This window comes from Meleagris gallopavo, chromosome 13 (assembly GCF_000146605.3).
Source record: "Meleagris gallopavo isolate NT-WF06-2002-E0010 breed Aviagen turkey brand Nicholas breeding stock chromosome 13, Turkey_5.1, whole genome shotgun sequence".
NCBI lineage: Eukaryota > Metazoa > Chordata > Aves > Galliformes > Phasianidae > Meleagris > Meleagris gallopavo.
The window spans coordinates 14,879,180-14,898,688 of NC_015023.2; the positions used below are offsets into that span (position 1 = coordinate 14,879,180).

The 19,509-nt window shown below is 42.2% G+C and overlaps 1 protein-coding gene across 1 annotated transcript in view; it reads left to right on the top strand.

The window, feature by feature from the left end:
- Positions 1–19,509, top strand: part of CMIP (c-Maf inducing protein) — a 60,885-nt gene extending 41,376 nt beyond the window's left edge. Inside the window, exons 12-22 of the mRNA XM_031555414.1 lie at positions 5,962–6,027; positions 7,011–7,037; positions 7,516–7,564; positions 9,043–9,150; positions 10,922–11,038; positions 12,367–12,507; positions 13,341–13,388; positions 14,148–14,294; positions 15,792–15,897; positions 16,882–16,952; positions 19,415–19,509. Coding sequence (XP_031411274.1) covers positions 5,962–6,027; positions 7,011–7,037; positions 7,516–7,564; positions 9,043–9,150; positions 10,922–11,038; positions 12,367–12,507; positions 13,341–13,388; positions 14,148–14,294; positions 15,792–15,897; positions 16,882–16,952; positions 19,415–19,468 — 934 coding nt within the window. The 3' untranslated portion in view covers positions 19,469–19,509. The remainder of the gene's footprint in view (positions 1–5,961; positions 6,028–7,010; positions 7,038–7,515; positions 7,565–9,042; positions 9,151–10,921; positions 11,039–12,366; positions 12,508–13,340; positions 13,389–14,147; positions 14,295–15,791; positions 15,898–16,881; positions 16,953–19,414) is intronic.

The window sequence follows — 19,509 nt, forward strand, 5'->3', positions numbered from 1 at the left end:
ACACATACTTACAAACAAATTTGTGAACAGGCATTTTCGTCCTCACAGTCTCTCTAAATTTTAAAAGTTTGATATGCCAGGTCTCCATTCCCATATTACTTCTTGCACAAAGAACTTTTTATTTCATTCTGTACCTTAAAACAATTTTTAATCTGTTTTTATTTTTTTATTATTTTATTTTCACAATCACAATTGGTGCAACTTCCCTTAGACTGCCTTGCCGGAACCCACACCCTGCTTAAGAAATCACAACCTGTAAAAATACAAGGCAGTGTCTAAGCCAGAACCACGGCTGGTATATATTGTCACAGTCCCACTGATTTAGGTTCCCTTCCATTCTTGTTCATCCTTTGATTTATTTTTTATTTTTGGTCCCAAAAACATTGATGCAGAAATGAGTTCCACTCGTGATTCTGCTGCTGGCTTACTGGGAGATCTTAGATGAGTTGCTTTTCTCATGTGCATCATTTTCTTTATTTGTAATATAATGGTAAACTAAATATAGCGTTGGAAAAGCACTGTGGAAGGGCTAGTACTTACTGACAGAAATGCCAGACAATCCTGTTATGATGCTGATTTTTTTTCATGCCCAAGCTCTTCTTGAACAAAGCCTTTCTGAGGTACTAAGTACTGTTACTGTACTTTGAAAAATGGAGAATTTGAAGAAAGGGAGTTGGAGATCATGCCAATAGGAAGAAAACATTCATTATGAAAACAACAGCTATCCAGGAGCTGAGCTCTCAGCGGGCAGCCACTAAAATAATGTTCTTATTAATAACAGTGGTAAGCCAAACATAAATAAGTTGCTTAGCATTGAATTTAATTGTTCTTTTAGGTGTCTGACTCAATAACATCATTAAAACAAGAGAGTCACCAACAATGGTATCTTTTTTGCATAATTAACTTAGGGCAGCAGGGAGTAATTTATTTAGGCAGATTTTAATTATTGAAAGTCTAGCAAATGAGAATTCTTAACAGTTTTCTTCAGCAGAGGACTTTTTATTGTTCACCTAACGCCTACGTGATACATACTTTTGAATAAAAAGCTTCTAATAGTGATTAAAATGTAACAGCAATTATTTAATAGCCACTGTAAGACCTCACTTTTTGCACAGGAGGCTGAATGTGCAGATTAGAGCATTCAGCTGTTTGGCTGTTTTCATAGCACTGGAAATATCTTTGAACCTTTTGTAATATGGTTGAGTAACAATATACAACTATTGCATACTACAGGAAAACATGAAATCATGGATTGAAAGATGTTGGCAGAGGAAGGACAGTCTCTAGTGGAACATAGTATTTTTATCCTGCACTCAGAAGTGGATCAAACTCCTGTGTCAATATCCCCTAATGCAGTCTGGATTCTGATAAGGTTATTGATGCCAGCCTGAATGCTACGGTCTTAAATTGGTGCTTAGAAAATGCACTAAATTAATTGAAATCTTTCCGTGCATCATATTGAATCTGGGGATCTAAGAGCTGCTTAGCATTGCCCAGCTCCTTACTTGAATGTTAATGTTTCTATGCATTAGGGAATTTCGTATACAGTCAAACTGAGGCTTGAACATCGTATCTGTGGTCAGAGAAGTTTGTGGTAAACAAGGCTGTGTGTCCTCTTCTATGGAGTATTAGCGTCAAAACCTGATGTGGTCTGAAGAGCTCCAGATGGCACTTGGTGCTGTACCCAACAGAGGGCCCATGGGGCTGTTTGCCTGCCCCAGGCCTGAGCTCAGCCTCATGCAGTGTGATTCAGAGGAGCTGGACCCAGGAGCACACGTGTTGGAGGACTTGGCCATCTTTTTACTGTCGGGTAACAAAGAAGTTGCCTAAAAGATATTTGATCTTGCCAAGCCGTTTGATCTAGAGAAATGAGCTATTTCTGCATAGATGCTCCTTGTGTCCTTATAATGCTCTAAAAACAAAGAGAATTTGGGGCTTGCCGTCTCCGGGCGATAAGACTGACAGCTTTCCAAATGCAAGTGTCTGCCGGAGCTTCCCCTGCCTTCTCTGCATTCCCCAATAGGTCAGGGGCATGCTCTGCATATCCCAAGAGGATTCTCTTATGTCATGTTTATCAGGGTTGCCCTGGGCTGCTAATATGTTTTGGATTGTTTGTGCTGCACATGACATATGGGCAGGTTTTCATTTTGGTGAAAGGTGATCCCTGGCAAAGAAAATGTATTATGTCGACAGGCCGATAGCAACGATGGCCCGAAGGCGAAATCACTGTGGAGGGGGATTAGGCCATGGCAGGTTGGCCAAGGCTGCGGCCTGTCCCTTCAGAAGGGCTGTTTGTAAGCCCAGTCATGGAGTTTGAGCTCTGTGCAACTTGGCACCCACTGAGGGGCTGTAAGGGGACTTTGTTCTCCAAGCCCTCCCCATATCTCTGTGCTCCATCCCCTTCTGTGCAGCCTTAGGGCCAGGCTCCTCAGCTGGGGCAAACCATGGCCCTCCCCTCACTGCTTCAAACACCTCTGCTGTGTGCTGGAGCTCTGAATGGGCCCAAAAAGAAGACAAAAGAGGCAGCCGTCTGAAATGAAAGGAAAACTCAGATGAGATGAGCGCAGACAGAAAGAAAGTGTTTTTGAAAAGGGAATAGGTGGGAGGAGGAGAAACACCGTAGGCTTTTAATAAGTAGTTTAGTTTTATTCTTGTGCTGTGTTTGTTTCATGTTTCCTAGCATAGATTGAAGGGATTACAGGTTGTGTAGATTTTTTGTTCAGGTCCCACTCATGTGACCAAGTTCTGTATTTTTCACAAGAGACAGTTTTCTTCCTTTCTTCTGCTAGAAAGATACGCAGTGGTTGGTTCTCACAGGCTTTGCTCTGCAAATGGATGCAGCACGTAACTCCCAGCTCTCATCAGAGTGATGCTTTCCAATTCTGTCGGCAGCGTTGCTCTATTACAAAGCAGCTTTTTTTCTGCTTGTTGCAAGTTCCTTTGAAGAGCAGCCAGGAAAAATTGATTGGCTCCCATTATTACTAATCACGGTTCTTCAGATTGCTCAGGGAGGAATTTTAGTGGTGTAACACTTAAACTGAGATGTCGCAGGAGCTAAGCCTCAAAGTGCATCTCAGGAGAGATTTGTGGATGCTTTATTTCCCGTGATATGAAACACCTTGAGCACCTTTTGAATTTTCTCATGCAACCTTTTGACATTTGGGTCTCTCCTGCTCAAAATTCTGCCCATGAAGTTCTTTGCATTACATGGAACAAAAAAACCCTGTCGTTTTTGAAGGGAAATCAGGTGCTATTTTAGGAGGAATATTCAAACAATAATGATAATAATAGAATGGGTTCATTAGATTTGTCAGTTCCTTGAGGACACAAACTCAGGAGCTGAAGCCCATTCGCAAGAGAGCTCGTCTTAGAGGTGCTAGCTCAGCACTGCTGCAGGTGTTTCGTGACATTCACTTTACACAGGCAAAGTGGGAAAAATGGCTCCATGTAATGAAGTCCTGCCTCGTGTTGGGCTGCTTGGAGGCACCAGACAAAATTGATCATCTTCACTGTTTAGCATCTAATGATGGTTGGACTAGATGATCTTAGTGGTCTTTTCCAACCTTTATGATTCAATAATTTGAGTGGGTAATGGGGTTCTTGCCTCTGGAAAGAACTATGTGATTCAGCGATCAGTGCTCGCTGTAGGTAGGTGTAATTCAGAGTTACTCCTAATTTAAACCAGAGGACAAAATTTTTGATGGCCTCAAATGGCTTTTAGACCAACTGGCATAGGCATGAAGTTTCTTTTTTTGGATTACTGTAGCTTGACATGCAATATGCTTTGGTCTCTCCAATGCTAAAGATAACAAGAGGAAAATAAACAAGTTTTATTTATCAGGGGACATAGCCAAGACTCTCAACTGTTATTTGTTTAGTGTTTTGAGAAGAACCAGCACTGAGATTTTTGCCTTGCCAGTGCCTCCTCAGCTGCTGGCCTGACTGCCTTAAAGCTCAAGCCTTGTCCCTAAACTCATTTCTGGTCACTTAACCAGTGCAGCTGCGGGAAGAGACAACCCCTCAACACGATGTTGTGGTTCTTACTTAGCCTGTTGGCAGAGGAGTTTCAGGAGGAGGGTGGGAAATTACATGCTTGAATTGTCTGAGAAAGCACCTGTGAAAAGGGCAGGGCTGTTTGCTACAGATAGCTACTGAAAGGCAATCAGTTGCAAATGGCACGGGAAATAAAAGTGCATGCATTGAACAGGGAACTTCTGTAGAGTAGTGAGAACAAAAAGCTAACTCACCCCACAGTGCTTTTGTACAGCACTCATCTCCTTTTTAATATAAGCTACTATCAGATCCTAGTTGTTCTTCTGAATTGGTTATTTGCATGAGATATTATATATTTTTGTAACCTGGAGTCATACCACTCTTGGGCAAGCGATAATTGCTTCTCTGATTGACTTTTTAAATGCCAGTTATTCCTTCAAATAAAATTTCTCTGTACGTTGCTTCATAAGAATTAGAATGCTCAGGCACATAAATTGTCTTTGTGTCCATGAATGTGCCTTGGTGAACTGTCCAATTTCATGTGTATTAACCTGTTTCAGTTTATGGAAGTTACTGTTTCACGTCATTGAAAAAGTGGATGAGACTTTTGGATATGCATCCATCTAGAACCTTCTCTTTGCAAAAAATGCATCATTTTGGAATAGTTCCTGTGCATATGTTGTCTGTTTCTAATGCTATCAGTTGTACCGTCCACTTGAGAACATTACGCTTCGTTCCTTCCTAAAGAGACATCATACTTCTGTGCCAAGTTTGCAGCAAGCTGCAGCCAATAAGCTAGCTTTTGAAACTGAAATCCAAAGGGTAATAGCAGTGAGAGGACACTGTAGGATCTACTGAACTGCCTTCTACAGCCATTCCAAAGTACTTCTCCCTAAGAGATGATATGCTGCCAGGTCGCTTCACACTGCCCACTGTGTGCTGTAAAACTGGATGTTCTCTTTGCCCTATGTCAGGCAAGCATCCTCTTAGGGATAGCTCCTCCTAGAAGGGCAATCCTGTATTTTGAAAGCAAAGAATAATACACAGCTGGCAGCTATGGTGCTAACACACCAGAGACATCCCTTTTGGGGTCCTTTGGCCTGAGCCCTCTGCAGTGGTTATCCCCATCTGTCCTCTTTCACTCTTAATTTTGGCTTCCTTCTCTAATATCCTTTCAGCTGAGCTAAGGGCTCTGTCCTGTTTAAACTGACCTGTTCCCTTATGCCATGTTCCCTCTCCTCTCCTCTCCTCTCCTCTCCTCTCCTCTCCTCTCCTCTCCTCTCCTCTCCTCTCCTCTCCTCTCCTCTCAAGCTCTGGTTCCTGTAACAGGGTTGCTGCCCATTTTTTCTTGCATGTTGCTGTGCAGGAATATAGTAACAGTGTTTTTGAAGCAGGAGGAGAAAAAGGTTAATGAGTTGTGAATGTGCAGAGCAATCTTTAGAAAAGTTCTGAGTAAAAGCATACAAAAGAATGTAGTACCAGATGTATGTCATGTCATTATTTTATAAATCAGACCATAAAGTTGTATTTGGTATGTGTAGGTCGAAAATGAGGGATTATCTTTGTTTCTACAACTGGACTTATGCCTTCTAGCAAAAGAAAATAAATTCCAATTAAATGCAGAGCAGAGCTGTAAATAGCAATGGCCTGATAATTGCTGCACCAACTTAGATGAAAGTGTTACTTAGTGATTAAATGTCAACAGGTTTCATAAACAGCAAATGTCTTTAAGTTGACATAAAGAAGACCTCTCTGGAGGTCATTGTAAATACCAGATTTATTGTGCCTCAGTGGATAATGTGCTGAAAATGGAAAGGGAAATGTCACCGCAGATCTTTGGAGCAGTGTCTCACTACAGCAGAAGAGTTGTTAGTGCCTGCAGTAAGATAGTTTTTACTCCACAAACCAACTGTTGATAAACCATATTCCATACATGCTATCTTATTAAGAAAAATGTTCCTTTTTCAGGTCAGACTATGATGACTGGAGACCAGCCCTGGCCAGCTTGCTTCAACCTATCCCATTTCCCAAGGAGTAAGTTTGTTCTGTCTTAGCATTTACTTGATTATTTGCATTCCTGTTGTTTTATATTGAAACACAGTGTAAAACATGATGGTAATAAGAGCTTTGTGCCCCAAGTATAAGTTTAGAATATAGAGTTGAATTTACTGATATGGAGATACTTGAAGTCTTCCCCATCCTCATTTCTTTAAGAGGACCCTGAAGAACAAAATGGTTAACAGACAAGGAAGGAAGGAAGGAGAGCTGGTGAGGAGGAGAGCTAAGTGAGAGTTGTAGTAGAGGAAGATGCTTTACTGGCGTCACAGAGACTTGTATCATTTGTACTTTGCATTATGTGAAGAAGCTACCCTATGGATCAGCCTGGCTCCCTCAGAAACCTGTTAATGAGCAGTTGTGTTCATAAAATGCAGAGCTCCACGGACAAACATTACAACCTATAATTGTACAATTTGCTGGCTTATCACATCCCCTAATGACCTAATGTCTTGAATCAGAGAGGTCTAGTCCTCTGTGCCAGGTTACCTGGGCTACAGCGAGAGCTTGGAAGTAGGCAACAGAGGCATGATTTACCTAAGTTAAATTTGAGCCCTGGGAGAGCTGTAAGCAACACCATGAGCAAAACACTTCAGAGAATGATCATTAATTATTTTCCTGATGTATGATGTTAATTAGGTGTGACCATACCTTAATTGCAATGCAATTTAAGTATTCATCTGGCTGCTGGAGGTAGCCAAAATTCTGTTTATAATTATATAGCTGTTTTGTTAGTCTTTTGTTTGATTCCTTCTGACCTTAAGGTCCCTCTGATGTTAATGGAAGAATGCTTTACCTGATTTTTTTTTTGAAAGATTATTCTTTTTGCCTTTTGTGTTGTAGTTGTCTAATAAGTCCATTTATTATCTGGAATGAACTGAAAAGTGTGTTTTGTTTTGTTTTGTTTTGTTTTTCCCCCTTCCTCTTCCCAAATTCTCATACCTTTCTGTTTTAAATTTCAGGGCACTTGCACATGAGAAATTCACGAAGTAAGTTGATGCTTGTTTGTTTTGTTAAGGGGAGCAATTATTTAAAAAACTTGTTCTAGTCAATAACACTAGTGATGTATTATTCAAAATTGTATCTCTGAGGTTTGTTATCTGTGTGGTGCTGAGAGCATGTTCTGTTAGCAATAAAAAGATGTACTTTTCTTTGTAATTTACTGTGACAGCAGGAGCCCAAGGACTAAAGACACTGGATTCTGATAGAATTTACAAACCAGTTTGTCACTGCACATCTCTGAAAGCCTTTCTAGGCTGTTTTGAATAGACTCTCTTTTTGGTAATCACTTTCAGACTTCATATTTCCTTCTGTGGAAACAGTTTGACTTTTATCTCTCTAAAGTACATGAATATATATCGTGTAAAGAGTAATCCAAGGGAGCTGTGACACTTGTGTGAATACTGCAAGCAACAGCTGCCTATACTTGTCCTTTTACGTTTCTTTTTCTTTTTTATTCTTTTGTAGAGAGCTGAAATATGTGATTCAGAGATTTGCAGAAGACCCAAGACAAGAAGTAAGTTTATTGCCCATTTATCCAGAGCATTAATTGGAGGGATCTCGTTCAGAAGATCCTTCCTTAAGTACTCTGTTTCTAAACGTGTGCTTTTGCTGTGCTTGAGGCTCTAGGGAGAAATACCCACTCAGGAGATACTGTTCTATGAGTGGTTTCTTGTCTTATGTATAAACATACATTTGTGACCTTCTTTCCTGAGCTCAGTTAATGTCCTTGCTCTGCAGTAAACTGCAACCAGTCTCTAGATTCTCTCCCAGTTTTTCATCTTCCATATGAAAAAAGGGAAGCAAAATGCATGGATCCATACAGCTCAAAAAATGACAGGTTTTACTTAGCTGTTTTTAAGTTACATTGTGTGCAAATGACCGTAATTCTCATAAATCAGCAGGAGAAAGTGGGTAGGAGGCACGTTACTGGGATGAGTGTGTAGCTGTAGCCTCTTGGTGGCTGACTGCTTCCTAGTTACACATGTAACTTGTTTAACGTGAGCTTTGGCTGAATCAGAGGTAACCTCTCATCTGCATTAATTTTTGGTGTCAGCACAAAGGAAAGAAAGCTCCCCTGAACTGTGGGTGAGGAGCCTGCATTGTCATCATGGCCCAGACTCAACGTGTTCAGTGTTTCAGCTTTTGTGAGCAATAGTCACCTGTGTTGGATAAGAAAGGCCTTCTTGTTTTAGAATGACATCAGGATTTCATCTCTCTCTATTGTTGTGTGCCCAAGTAAGGGTGCACTTTACCCCCACCTCCTCAAAATTTAGAACATAATTTCTGTGTCCCTTCAGGGAAAAAAAAAAGGGAGGGAGGGAGAGGGGGGGAAAAAAGCTTCATGGTGATACTTGTGATACTTCTGTTAGAATGTGAGAGTAGATACAGTAATCATTCTAGTGGGCCAAATTTAGACAAATGATTGTACACCAGTTTATATGTGCCCATTCTTCTGTGCAACTTCCACCTTACATATTCCTGTTGAGTTTTCTGTGTTGGCTTCCTTCATCCTGACTCTAAGAAGTCTTATTACAGCAGGAGAAATGAGAACTGTACATGATTGGAATGAGCAAGGCATCAGCCACTGCATTCAGTATTTGTATCACATCAGAAGTGTAGACACATGCTGGGAGAACAGGGGGAGAATGGCAGAAGCTCAGAAATCTAGGCTGTTTCTTTTTTCTTTTTTGTTGCATTTTTTATTTCCAAGTAAAAGGAGCTGTTCTAGATTAGACCCATTTTGTGTTTGATTTCTGTACAGCAAATGAAAAAAGGCTTGCAATTAACAATGGCATAGCTTCCCTCCTTCTTTCTAGTGGAAAAAAAGGGTTTCTGTGAGTGAAAACTTCCTAACGTGTAAATTGTGATATTAACCATGAAACTTCCAGTAGACCCCAGGTTGGCAGGATTACCTCTATTGGTGCAGTGTGGAAGACACTGGTGATTACTGACAGGGTCTGTAACCTTCCCAATGTCTTTGCTTTTTGGCAGGTCCACTCATGTTTGCTGAGTGTGCGGGCTGGCAAAGATGGCTGGTTCCAGCTCTACAGCCCTGGAGGAGTGGCATGTGATGATGATGGAGAGCTGTTTGCCAGTATGGTACGTGTCTGCAGTAACATGGGTTTAGTAACTTCTTTGCAGTAAGTAGGTAATGCATAACTGGCAGTAAAAGGTTTTACTTGCATTTAAAAATATATATATATAAGTCGTACTGAACATTTTAAGACATGTCTGTTCTCTTAAATTCAGATTGATCAGTTACCTGTGAGAGAGTGGGCAAAGACTGTTCCCAGAAGGGTTCATCTGTTTTCATTGATTCTATGTCTTCTTATGTTTTGGGGAAAAAAAAAAAATACTGTGTCCAGAACTAAATCATTTATCCTAAGAGCTTTTGTGGTCCGTGATATTTATAAGTATCAGGAGGTGGTGTGCATGAAAAAGCACAATGCTAACATACATTAATATGCAGTATTCTGTGCCTTTTGCAGAGATGCTGATAAATACTTAAAGAGCTGCTAATGACTAATCATAAAATTTGAAAAACATCCTGTTCTGAAATGGGCTTTAAATTAATCTTAGCATCAGTATTTTCCATCACTTAAGAAAACCTCCAAAAATCTTAATGCTAATGACTGCATAAAGTAAAATCTTTCTTAGCTTGAAGCTCACTTCCTTAAAGGTGTTCTTCTAAAGGTCTTCTTGGTAATGCTGGTAGTGAAGCCATAAAGAAGAAGAATTACATCTTCTTCTACACTTGATCTTCTTTAAAATGGACCTCATCATAGAACGACTGTGGTGTTTTCAGTAGTATTGAACATAGCCTAGGCAATACTTTGGACCAAGGAACATAATTTACAAGCTTTTTGTAGAGGGGTACTGGTATGTATTCTACATGATGGACCTCTTAGTACCCAGGTCCCTGGAAACTATACACTGTGTTCTGTCAGCAAGCTGGTGAATCAGCCACCTGGGCCATAAAATGAAACTTTCAGCTGGGAACCCAAAGTCTTCTGAAATTAATCTCTAGGGTTTTAAAATGGGAAAGGACATTGCCATCCTCTTGTGAGATGAGACTTTGATTTGTATGAGTAGCTTTGTATTTCAGCTATAGGTGTCACTATGCGATATCTTCCAGTGCTATCTGGTGCTAGGAGTGTCTGCAGAACATTTCTGTCAGCTAGGAGTCTTCCTGAGGAGGTTTTCTCAGCATGTCTTTCCTTTCAGGGCAAATAAAGCAAAAGGGAAAGAAAGACAATGGCCCAGGTAGAGCAAATGAAGTTCTGACTTACAGGAACATAGGGTTGAGGGTTGCTGGATTTTCAGTGGGCACTTCTTCCTTTCCTCACCAGTTCCTTTTTCTTCACTTTGAGAGATGATTTTATCTATCACCACTCCTTACCCAAGGCTAGCACTCAGCCTGCAGATTGCCAGCACCCTTTTTACATACAGCCCTTACAAACCTTGATTTCCAGCTGGAATTTCCAGAGAAACTGAGCTGCAAACAGCAAGGAAAATAAATACTCCTGTGGTTCCCCTGGAGCTGGGGTCATCATGTTGCTAGGGATGGGATGGGGACAGTTGGACAGCTGCTCCGATGTTTCCTGCAGAGATTTTATCAGACTGTCAGCTGGGCTGCTTTGCAGAGGAAAGCTACCCACTCCCTCCCATCATTCCAGGCATTACCTTGTTCAGAAACTGACTTCTAGTCACTATACAGCTACAAAGAAACTGCAGCCCTAATAACAGTGAGACCTCCTTTTGTTTATTTGTCGCAAGTACTTCTGTTTGTTTGAGTGCATAACAGTGTCCATTCTAGATATGTGTTTCTTAGGCTTACACCTCTAATTTAAGCTATTTGTTTCTCAAATAGGTTCATATTCTAATGGGATCTTGCTATAAAACAAAGAAGTTTTTGCTTTCATTGGCTGAAAATAAATTAGGACCTTGCATGCTGCTGGCCTTGAGGGGTAACCAGACGATGGTAGAGGTAAGCCTGTAACATACGTAATCATATGGTTTATGAGCAGCATTAAGATTCAGTTTCACACTGCCTTCTCCAGAATTAGATCCCATGGAACTGGAGAAGCTGAGTTCAAGTCTGTCATATCAAACACCAGTAGCAGGCAGTTGTGTTGTGAAATATTGTTGCTGTACCGAGTATGAATTACATGAGAAGTGAGTGCAAGAATTTTTGGACAGAGGGATTGTTTGCTGCAATTCAGTTGGAGGGACAATGATGGGAAATAAATGGCAATGAATGCACAGGCTGCAGCAAGGGATCAGAATTCAGAGCAGTGAGACCTTTCTGTGACTAAACACTCAATGCTTGTCCTGCCATCTGCACTGAAAGAAAGTGCATTTATCAAAACTATTTACTTACTGTACTTACTTACTGTAAGTAATACTTACTGTATTTTCAGTGTCTAGGACATATTATTTTTCTTGCATTAATAGCAAATACTATTTTTTGCATTCCTTCAGAGAAGTTTCTTAATAAATGCCAAAGGGAAATAGAAATTGATTAACTAGGTGAAAGAAGTCATAATTTTTTGCAATTTAATGTTACTTATCTTCATTAAAAAATAACTGCAATTAAGATGGGAAGTTTTTATTCCCTCCATAGCTTCAAAGGCATACGTTGCTGAAAATGAAGGGCAGCATGGAGAGTGCAGGCTGTGTCCCACTGCAGCCATCTGCTGGGGTCTGCCTTGCTTCTGAGGCATCAGGCACAGTCCCAGTCATGGAGAGTGCCTGGCTGCAGCATTCAGCTCCACGTGCCATTTTCACTCAGCCTCTCAAACCTCTCCCCATCGTAGGTTGGGTGCACTTCATATGCTCTCCATGGGTACAGAAAGCCCAGCTCTTAGGGACAGAAAATCCAGTACTTGGCTGGCTGCATGGCTCCACTGCTCATGCATAATATCCCAAATCTGCTACTCAGCAGTTCAGCCAGTGTACCTGGGAAATACCGAATCGATTGTACCTGTTCTGATGAGGGCTGTGGCATGAAGCCATCTTCCAGCACTGATGCAAAGTAATTGCGCCTCTTGGTCAGAAGGAATGAGCACTAATGGAAGCCAGGATAGATAGGGTGACTTTCAGAGACTGGAGGTCATTCTTTACAATTAAAAATGTGTTTCTTGTATTGGGAAGTCAGTAAATGTTGTTAAGGTCCACCCCCCCAGTCTAGCCTCTATAATAATGCATCCTCTAAAAACGTACCTAGTAATTTAAACTAGCATGTCCAGGTTAATTAGGATATTTGGAAAAAAATGAATGCAAGCAGTGACTGCTCTTCTTTCATTCTGCTGCTAGATTTTGTGTTTGATGCTGGAATACAACATCATCGATAATAATGACACCCAGCTCCAGATCATCTCTACTCTGGAAAGCACAGACGTGGGAAAGAGAATGTATGAACAGCTGTGTGACAGGCAGAGGGAGTTAAAAGAGCTGGTATGTCACCCTGCATGCAGTATTGCCATAGCACATTGTGGTCTGTACTCGCCAGAAATGGAGGTACAAAAGAAAGACAAGCAGGGTGTGAAATTCCTGGTTAACAACAGGATGGGAGCAGTATTCAGGGGATCCCATTGTGAATGTATATGCTGTGTGATATTTGCTAAAGTGTCTGATCCCATACTACGTTTCTGAATGATATTCAGTAAGCTGCTTGGAATCTGTGTGAAAGAAAAGGGGTGAAATCTTGCTGTCTTAAGATCTTGTAAGTCAGCTTGTCAAATTCTGCCACCTTTTGATATGTGAGTAGCAAATGGTCCTAGTGCTGGCCAGCATTTCTTAATGCTTTGACATTCGGAACATTTCTCTGAGGTCTAGTTCACATCACAGATTTTTCCTAATTTTAAAGACAGGGTCCACAGACAGTAGATAAATCTGCTCTCATTAGCACTTCATCTGCAAATGTACCCGTGGTCTTCCTCTTCCTTTTTTCTTATTTCTTCTCTTTAATCCCTGCTTTCAGCCTGAATAGAACGTGTTTTTTATAGTGAAGAAAATAATTTTATCAGCTGCACAGTCAGAGGCTGAAGCAGAGATGCTGACCCATGGCATGAAGACCACTGGCTGTGGTTAGTTGCAGTCCCTAGGGAAGCATCTGGCAGGCACAGGAAAAGTCTGTTGGTGCAGAAAAAGCAGGGAAGGGGTAGAAGAGCTGGCAAGGAGCTTTGAAATCAGATCAGGGTTCATTCTAGGGAAAAACTCACTCTGCTTCGGTTGGTCTGAAATGTAGTTTGGCAATCTCTTTGACCAAAATATCTTCTCTCTTACAGCAAAGAAAAGGTGGTCCCACGAGGTTAACACTGCCATCCAAGTCCACAGTAAGTTAATCTTGCCAATAAAAAAAAAACAAGCTTTATCTTTCCATATTTAAACACTTGATTTATGTTTGCCATGTGGCACAGTGGTTTTGGTCAGTCAAGAGAGGAGCCCTTCCACTTGCTCTGTCAACATGACTGGGGTTTACACAAGCAAGGGCACATTGCTGTTCTTGCAGCAGCATGCAATGCCAGTACAAGCAGCAGGTCGTCAGGTTTACAGTGGTGCACAGGCTTGGAATGTATGATTCAATCAAAATATAGATCTGAGGACCAGATTTTGCATTTAAAAAAGCAGACTTAATAACGTGCAGTTCTACATTTTACACGCTGACTTCTGAAAGAGGTCCATCTCTGGTGCAGTTTAAGGGCATTGTAAACCCAGAGCAACATCACTGAAACCCAGGTAGCATATGAGAGCTCAGTGTGAGTCTAGAATGTGCGGTGACATCTGCATTAAGCTAAGAAGCTCATCTTTGAGTTCTGAAACTATGCCTTGGTGCCTCGTAAAGATACACACTCCAAGAAAATTTCTGTCCTACTGTCTGGATGCATTTTTCCCAGGGAGTGTGAAGCAATGCTGCCACAAGAGCTCAGCTGCTTGCCAACAAACAGAAACTTCTCTGTGTGGTTCTCTGTTGCTGTAAACAAGTGGTAGAACTGTGCAACCCGTGCTGGTTAGCAGGAGCAGTGACACCACTGCAGATGGTTGCAGGCTGAGGAGTTGATAATCTTGCTCATCAATCTGATGTTTGCTTTCAGGATGCAGACCTGGCCCGCTTGCTGAGCTCGGGATCTTTTGGAAATTTGGAAAATCTCAGCCTGGCCTTTACCAATGTAACAAGTGCTTGTGCTGAGCACCTCATTAAACTGCCTTCACTCAAGCAGCTGAACCTGTGGTCAACCCAGGTAAGTGCTTTGCAGGCTGAAACTCAGAGCAGGAACCCGTGCTGATTAATTCTGAAATTTTACGTTACATCAGCATGAGACAAATGTGGGAAGAGGTTTGCTTGGAATGAGTTTGCCTTCATGCTGTTTTTACAGGGCCTATAAAAAATGGTCTGTCTTATCCCCAGGACTCATTTTTTTGTAGTTTTTATGTTAAATTTTAATTTAGTTTTAATTATTAAAGGATTGCATTTGTCTAGGGTTGGAAGCTCCAGTTTGGCATTGTTGGTACTGTGTAGTTCACAGTACATCTATTGCTGTTTGTTTGTTGGAGAAGAGTTTATGCTTTCACCCACTCAGAATGCCAAAACAAAAAAAAAACCAACACAGAAAAAGATCACTGTGCACTTACAGTGTCAAGCAAAGCAGACAGTCTGTGTGTTGTAGGTAGTGAATGGCCCTGAATGTTGGTCAACTAAAATTTCCTCAAAAACAGCAAGAAAATAAACTCAAATAATGAATAAATATAAGGAAACTGTAATGAGAATGTAGTTATTCTGTAAGCAAAAACAGGGCTGCTTAACTGAATAAATCATTGAGCAGTTAATGGAAATAGTTTTTAAAGTAAATTTGTTCTTCTGCAATTCCCTCCTGGTTTTGGTCTCTGAGATCTCCCCTCAAGAGTTTTTCCCCATTTTCTGTTAGCACTTTTTTGTAGTGCTTACTGAAAATATGAATGTTCCCAGTGCAGCCACAACAGGCAGTACTTTTTTTCACTGAAATGTCATGTAAATATCTTGCCTTGTTTTCCTAACTATTTTTATACCTCAGAAATTTCCCCTTTTTGTCTGGGGAGTAAGAAGCAGAATCTGATTCCTTGCAAGTTTTCAGACTATCTTGTATCTGTCTCCTCCGTATTGGTCCTAGCAGTGTAACTTCTGCATCTGAAAACTGAGTTTGATTTCACTCGGCACAGAGCTGCATTTTGTGTGATAAAAAAGAGTTGAGATTCCATTTTATTTTGTGATATCCTGGTTTCCATTAATCGAGAATTTAGAACCAGCAGAAACGAAGTGGGTCAATAGAACAATTACTAATCAATAGGACATTGTTCTTGAGACCAAAATAACTAATTAATACCACTTGCCTTTTATGCTTTTTGTGATGTGGTTGGGAACTGGCTGGGACTGCCATAGCCATCTTGTATAGCCTGGGTAGGAGCCCTCTCATACAAAGTCCTGACTTCTGAGGGACTGCTCTAATTAAATGGTGTCCTGTGGTTAAGCACTGGGTAGCGAGTACATAGACCTATATTCAAACCCACAACAATTATTTGCAACCGTGCACAAGTTAATTTTTCTATTCCCCATCCACAAGATACGAATAGAACTATTTGCTTTCCCTCCTGTTGCTGGAGATTCAGGTAAACAACCTGAGCTCAGCCCCAGTTCTGAGTGTGCGTTGTCTGCACAGTGATGTCCGTGCACTGTCTGAACATAACTTTGCTTGCCCCTGCAGTTCGGAGACGCAGGGCTGCGGCTCCTGTCTGAACACCTCACGATGCTGCAAGTGCTCAACCTGTGCGAGACGCCTGTCACGGATGCTGGGCTGCTGGCCCTTAGTTGTAAGTGACCAAAGCGAGCTGAAAGCCACATGGGTGCAGGGGAATTCACATGGTTCAGACAGCAGCTTTAGTTCTTGGCTGCAGGCAAGGAAAGGAGCGCTGTCGTCTGAGCCTGCTGTGGTGCTTTGTGGTTTTGTTTTTTCTGTCCCAGAGTGTACTCTCCCTCTTGCCTCTAGCTGTATTGATGTCATTTGTCTCGATCTCACAATATGACCTGTTGCCCTGGGACTTCCCAGCCATTTTCACACTCCCTGCTCCAGGCAGGAGCCACAGACCATCTTTTTAATGAGTTTAGTGACTGTGTGCAGCAGGTTCCACATCTCTGACATGTTTTGCTCCTTCTTTTTGAGGAGGTGAGGTTCAGGCTGTTCTCATGTGGTTTAATATCAAAGCTAAGTAGGGCAAGGCAGACTGGGGTTGTCTGAGCAACATTCAGGATTCCCCTCTGTACCAAATGCTGCGTCATGTGCCAGAATAAGACTCTTTCCTATGTCCAGCAATGAATTATAAACCTCTCCTACTAGGTTTAAAGGGCTCCTTTAATAGGCTTGATCTTACACAGACATGCCAGACAGGCCAGTAGTTACAGCTCCTCTTAGGAAACTATTTTGCTAAGTATTGGAGCCCAAAATGGAAGTAAGTTGGGGGGAGAAGGGCTGCTGGACCAGCGTGCCCCTGTGCACAACAAGCAGAGCACTGAGAACTGCTCAGAATAATGTGCAGGAAACTGATGATGAGAAGTTCCTTGAACTCCTTTGAAGTCAGCAGACTTAAGCATATGCTTAATAGCCCTTCCTAAGTAGCGACTTTTTCCTGGATGAGAGCCCAAGCAGCTGCTTATCCATTTGTAGTTCTATATTTTACTCCTATTCAGCTTTTTCTGAGACACATAGTCATGTTTTGTTTATGCTTTGGCCTACTGTAAAACTGATATTTTAAGAAAAGGCAGCATGATCCTGAATATCTGTGTATTTTCTCTTTTAGCCATGAAGAGCCTGTGTAGTTTAAACATGAACAGCACCAAACTTTCAGCAGATACCTATGAAGATCTCAAGGTATTTCTGACTTCTGTCTGCTAAAGATGAGCAGTGGCTTGCCCAGGAGACTTGGCAAGTGCATGTTGGTAGTGCCCAGCACAGAGAGCACTGGTCTGGTGGCATGGGTGGCCATCATCTGAAGAGGAAGGAGTGGATTATTTTGGGGGGATGACCACTGAAAGCTGCATCCTGAGGTTGCTGGCTGTGATGGTTTCAGGGAGTGTTTAGTCTGTTGAGTCAATGAGTATTCTGTAGAATAGGGAGCAAAAGCCAAGTTCTTTTTTTGCCAGAGCTATAAATTTTAATAAGTAAGAGTATAATGGTTGTTTCCAGTGAGGAAGCATAAAGAGGGAAATCTGATGCACACCTCCAAAGTCATCTTCTACACTGAGCAGGAACAGAAGTCATGCTGATGAGCAGCATTGCGAAGCTTTGATTCACAATGCAAAGAGGGAATGAAAGACATGGGGGAAGGTGCAAGTTAATCTTGACACCTCTTGGACTGGAACTGTGCTTTAAGCAGAAACATCTGCACAAGTGCCTGGTTCCTTTGGGTGTGAGATGTAAGAAGTCTGGTGTTATCATTCGTACCATGAATTTACATCTGCTTCAGTGAGATGGTAAAGAACAAGAACAGCTGTGGGAGGGGAACAGCCCCAGGTGGTTTCAGGCAAAGATTGACTGAGATGTGTTGGCTTTCGTGACTTCCCATGGACTTTTTCTTCACTCTGGTGTTACATGAGTCACATCTCTTACCTTACCAACCTGAGTGCTCAAGATGAAACTCTAAATTATATTGTCTTGTGTGTTGAAACCTGAGATTGTGCCAGGTTTACTCAAAAAGGTCACAGCCTTGGGTCGAGCTTCAAACTTGTGGCTAGTCCTGAAACTGCTCTGCTTTCAAAATTCACTGCAAATGTATATCTTCAATTCTGGCTGTGGAGCCTGGTTTTCTCCAGAGACTCAGTTGCAATGTTGCTAGCACTGATTTTTCAAGATGAAGTTTTCAAAACTTGTGTCACAATTGTATATGCAAAGAAATCCTTGGAATTAACAGCTGGCTTGCAGATGGGTTCACACAATGGAGCTTGTATCGGGCGCCAAGCTTTTGCAGACAATCAGGGTCAATGCTGCGTTTGGTCCAGGGCTCTGGAGGGAAGTCTATTGAAAGGCTAGCCCAACCCTAGCCTGCTTCTGAGCCCCTCTGCTGCTCACTTGAGGCTGAAGCTCACATTTTCCAAACTGCTTCCCTCTGCTCTGGTACTGCATGACCCAGTCCTCAGCAGCAATGCAAGAAAGTGACTGCCAGGGCAAACAGCAAAACTGACAAGAAGCAAAGCCCTGACAATTGCATAGATTTAACAAATCTGTGAGAACAGGCACGTGTCACATTTCCCTCCCCACACTTCTTTCACTGAGGTTAATATTAGTGGTTATTGGGAGTATTGCACATGCTCAAAGGGAGGGGAATAGCTTTTTCTCCCTGGGCCGTGTGGTTACAGGTCTGTTGAGAACAAGTTGGCCTTCAAAGAACGCATTTTCGATACAAATCTTCCCTTCTTCTCCCTTTGGTCTGTGGGAGCACTGGGGCACGAGCCGGGGTTGACATTTCCTCCCTGCCCCACCACACACACTGCACACACAGACACCCCCGTTTGTACCAGGCGGGCTGAAACAGACAATAAATAAACACCCACCACTGAAGTCATTATTGCCTAACTGAAAAATTATTTGCTGGCAGTGTCTGTAGGATTATGACTAGCTCTTATCAAAATATGTGCGCACATAAATCATGGAGTGAGGTAATAACGACTCCTAGAAACTTCCAACTCCTCAATTATGCCTCAGCCTAATTAAATGTGTTTGTTTAGTTTTGGAGACTTAGCTGTAGGGATCTGGACAGGGAGCAAGGAAGCGGCACCACCTTGTAGGAGGATAACAAATAGCCAGTGGCCACCCAAAGAGTGCTTTGGAGGTGTGGAAGGGAGACCGTGGTCTACTAGTGATAGGACAAAGGGGAACGGCTTGGATCTAGGAGGGGGGATATTTAGTTGAGGTGTAGGGAAGAAATTCTTTACTCAGGGCAGTGAGATGTTTGTACTGCCCAGAGTGATGTCTGCTCATCCCTGGAGGTGCCCAAGGCTGTGGATGGGCCCTGGGCAGCCTGAGCTGGTGGTTATCAACCAGCCCATGGCAGTGATTGGAACTGGGGGGATCTTTAAGGTCCCTTCTTCCAACCTAAGCCATTCTATGACTCCACGGCACCAAAAATAGTGTTTGTGTAACAAGCAGAGGGAGGAACCAGGCAGTGATGTAGCACAGAGGCTGGCTGTGCGCTTTGGATCCGCTGCAACCACAGCTGCAGCTGAGTGCTTGTAGTAGAAATACGGGCTGGGCTCTGCTCACTGCTGCTGTTGCAGCAGAGCTGGAATCCTGAGCACACGTTGTTAACTCTGACTTTCTCCTCTTGCCCCACACAGGCCAAACTGCCCAACCTGAAAGAAGTGGACGTACGTTACACCGAAGCCTGGTGAACTCTGCCTGCCTCCGACTCTCTTTTGCTTCTGATGGGAAG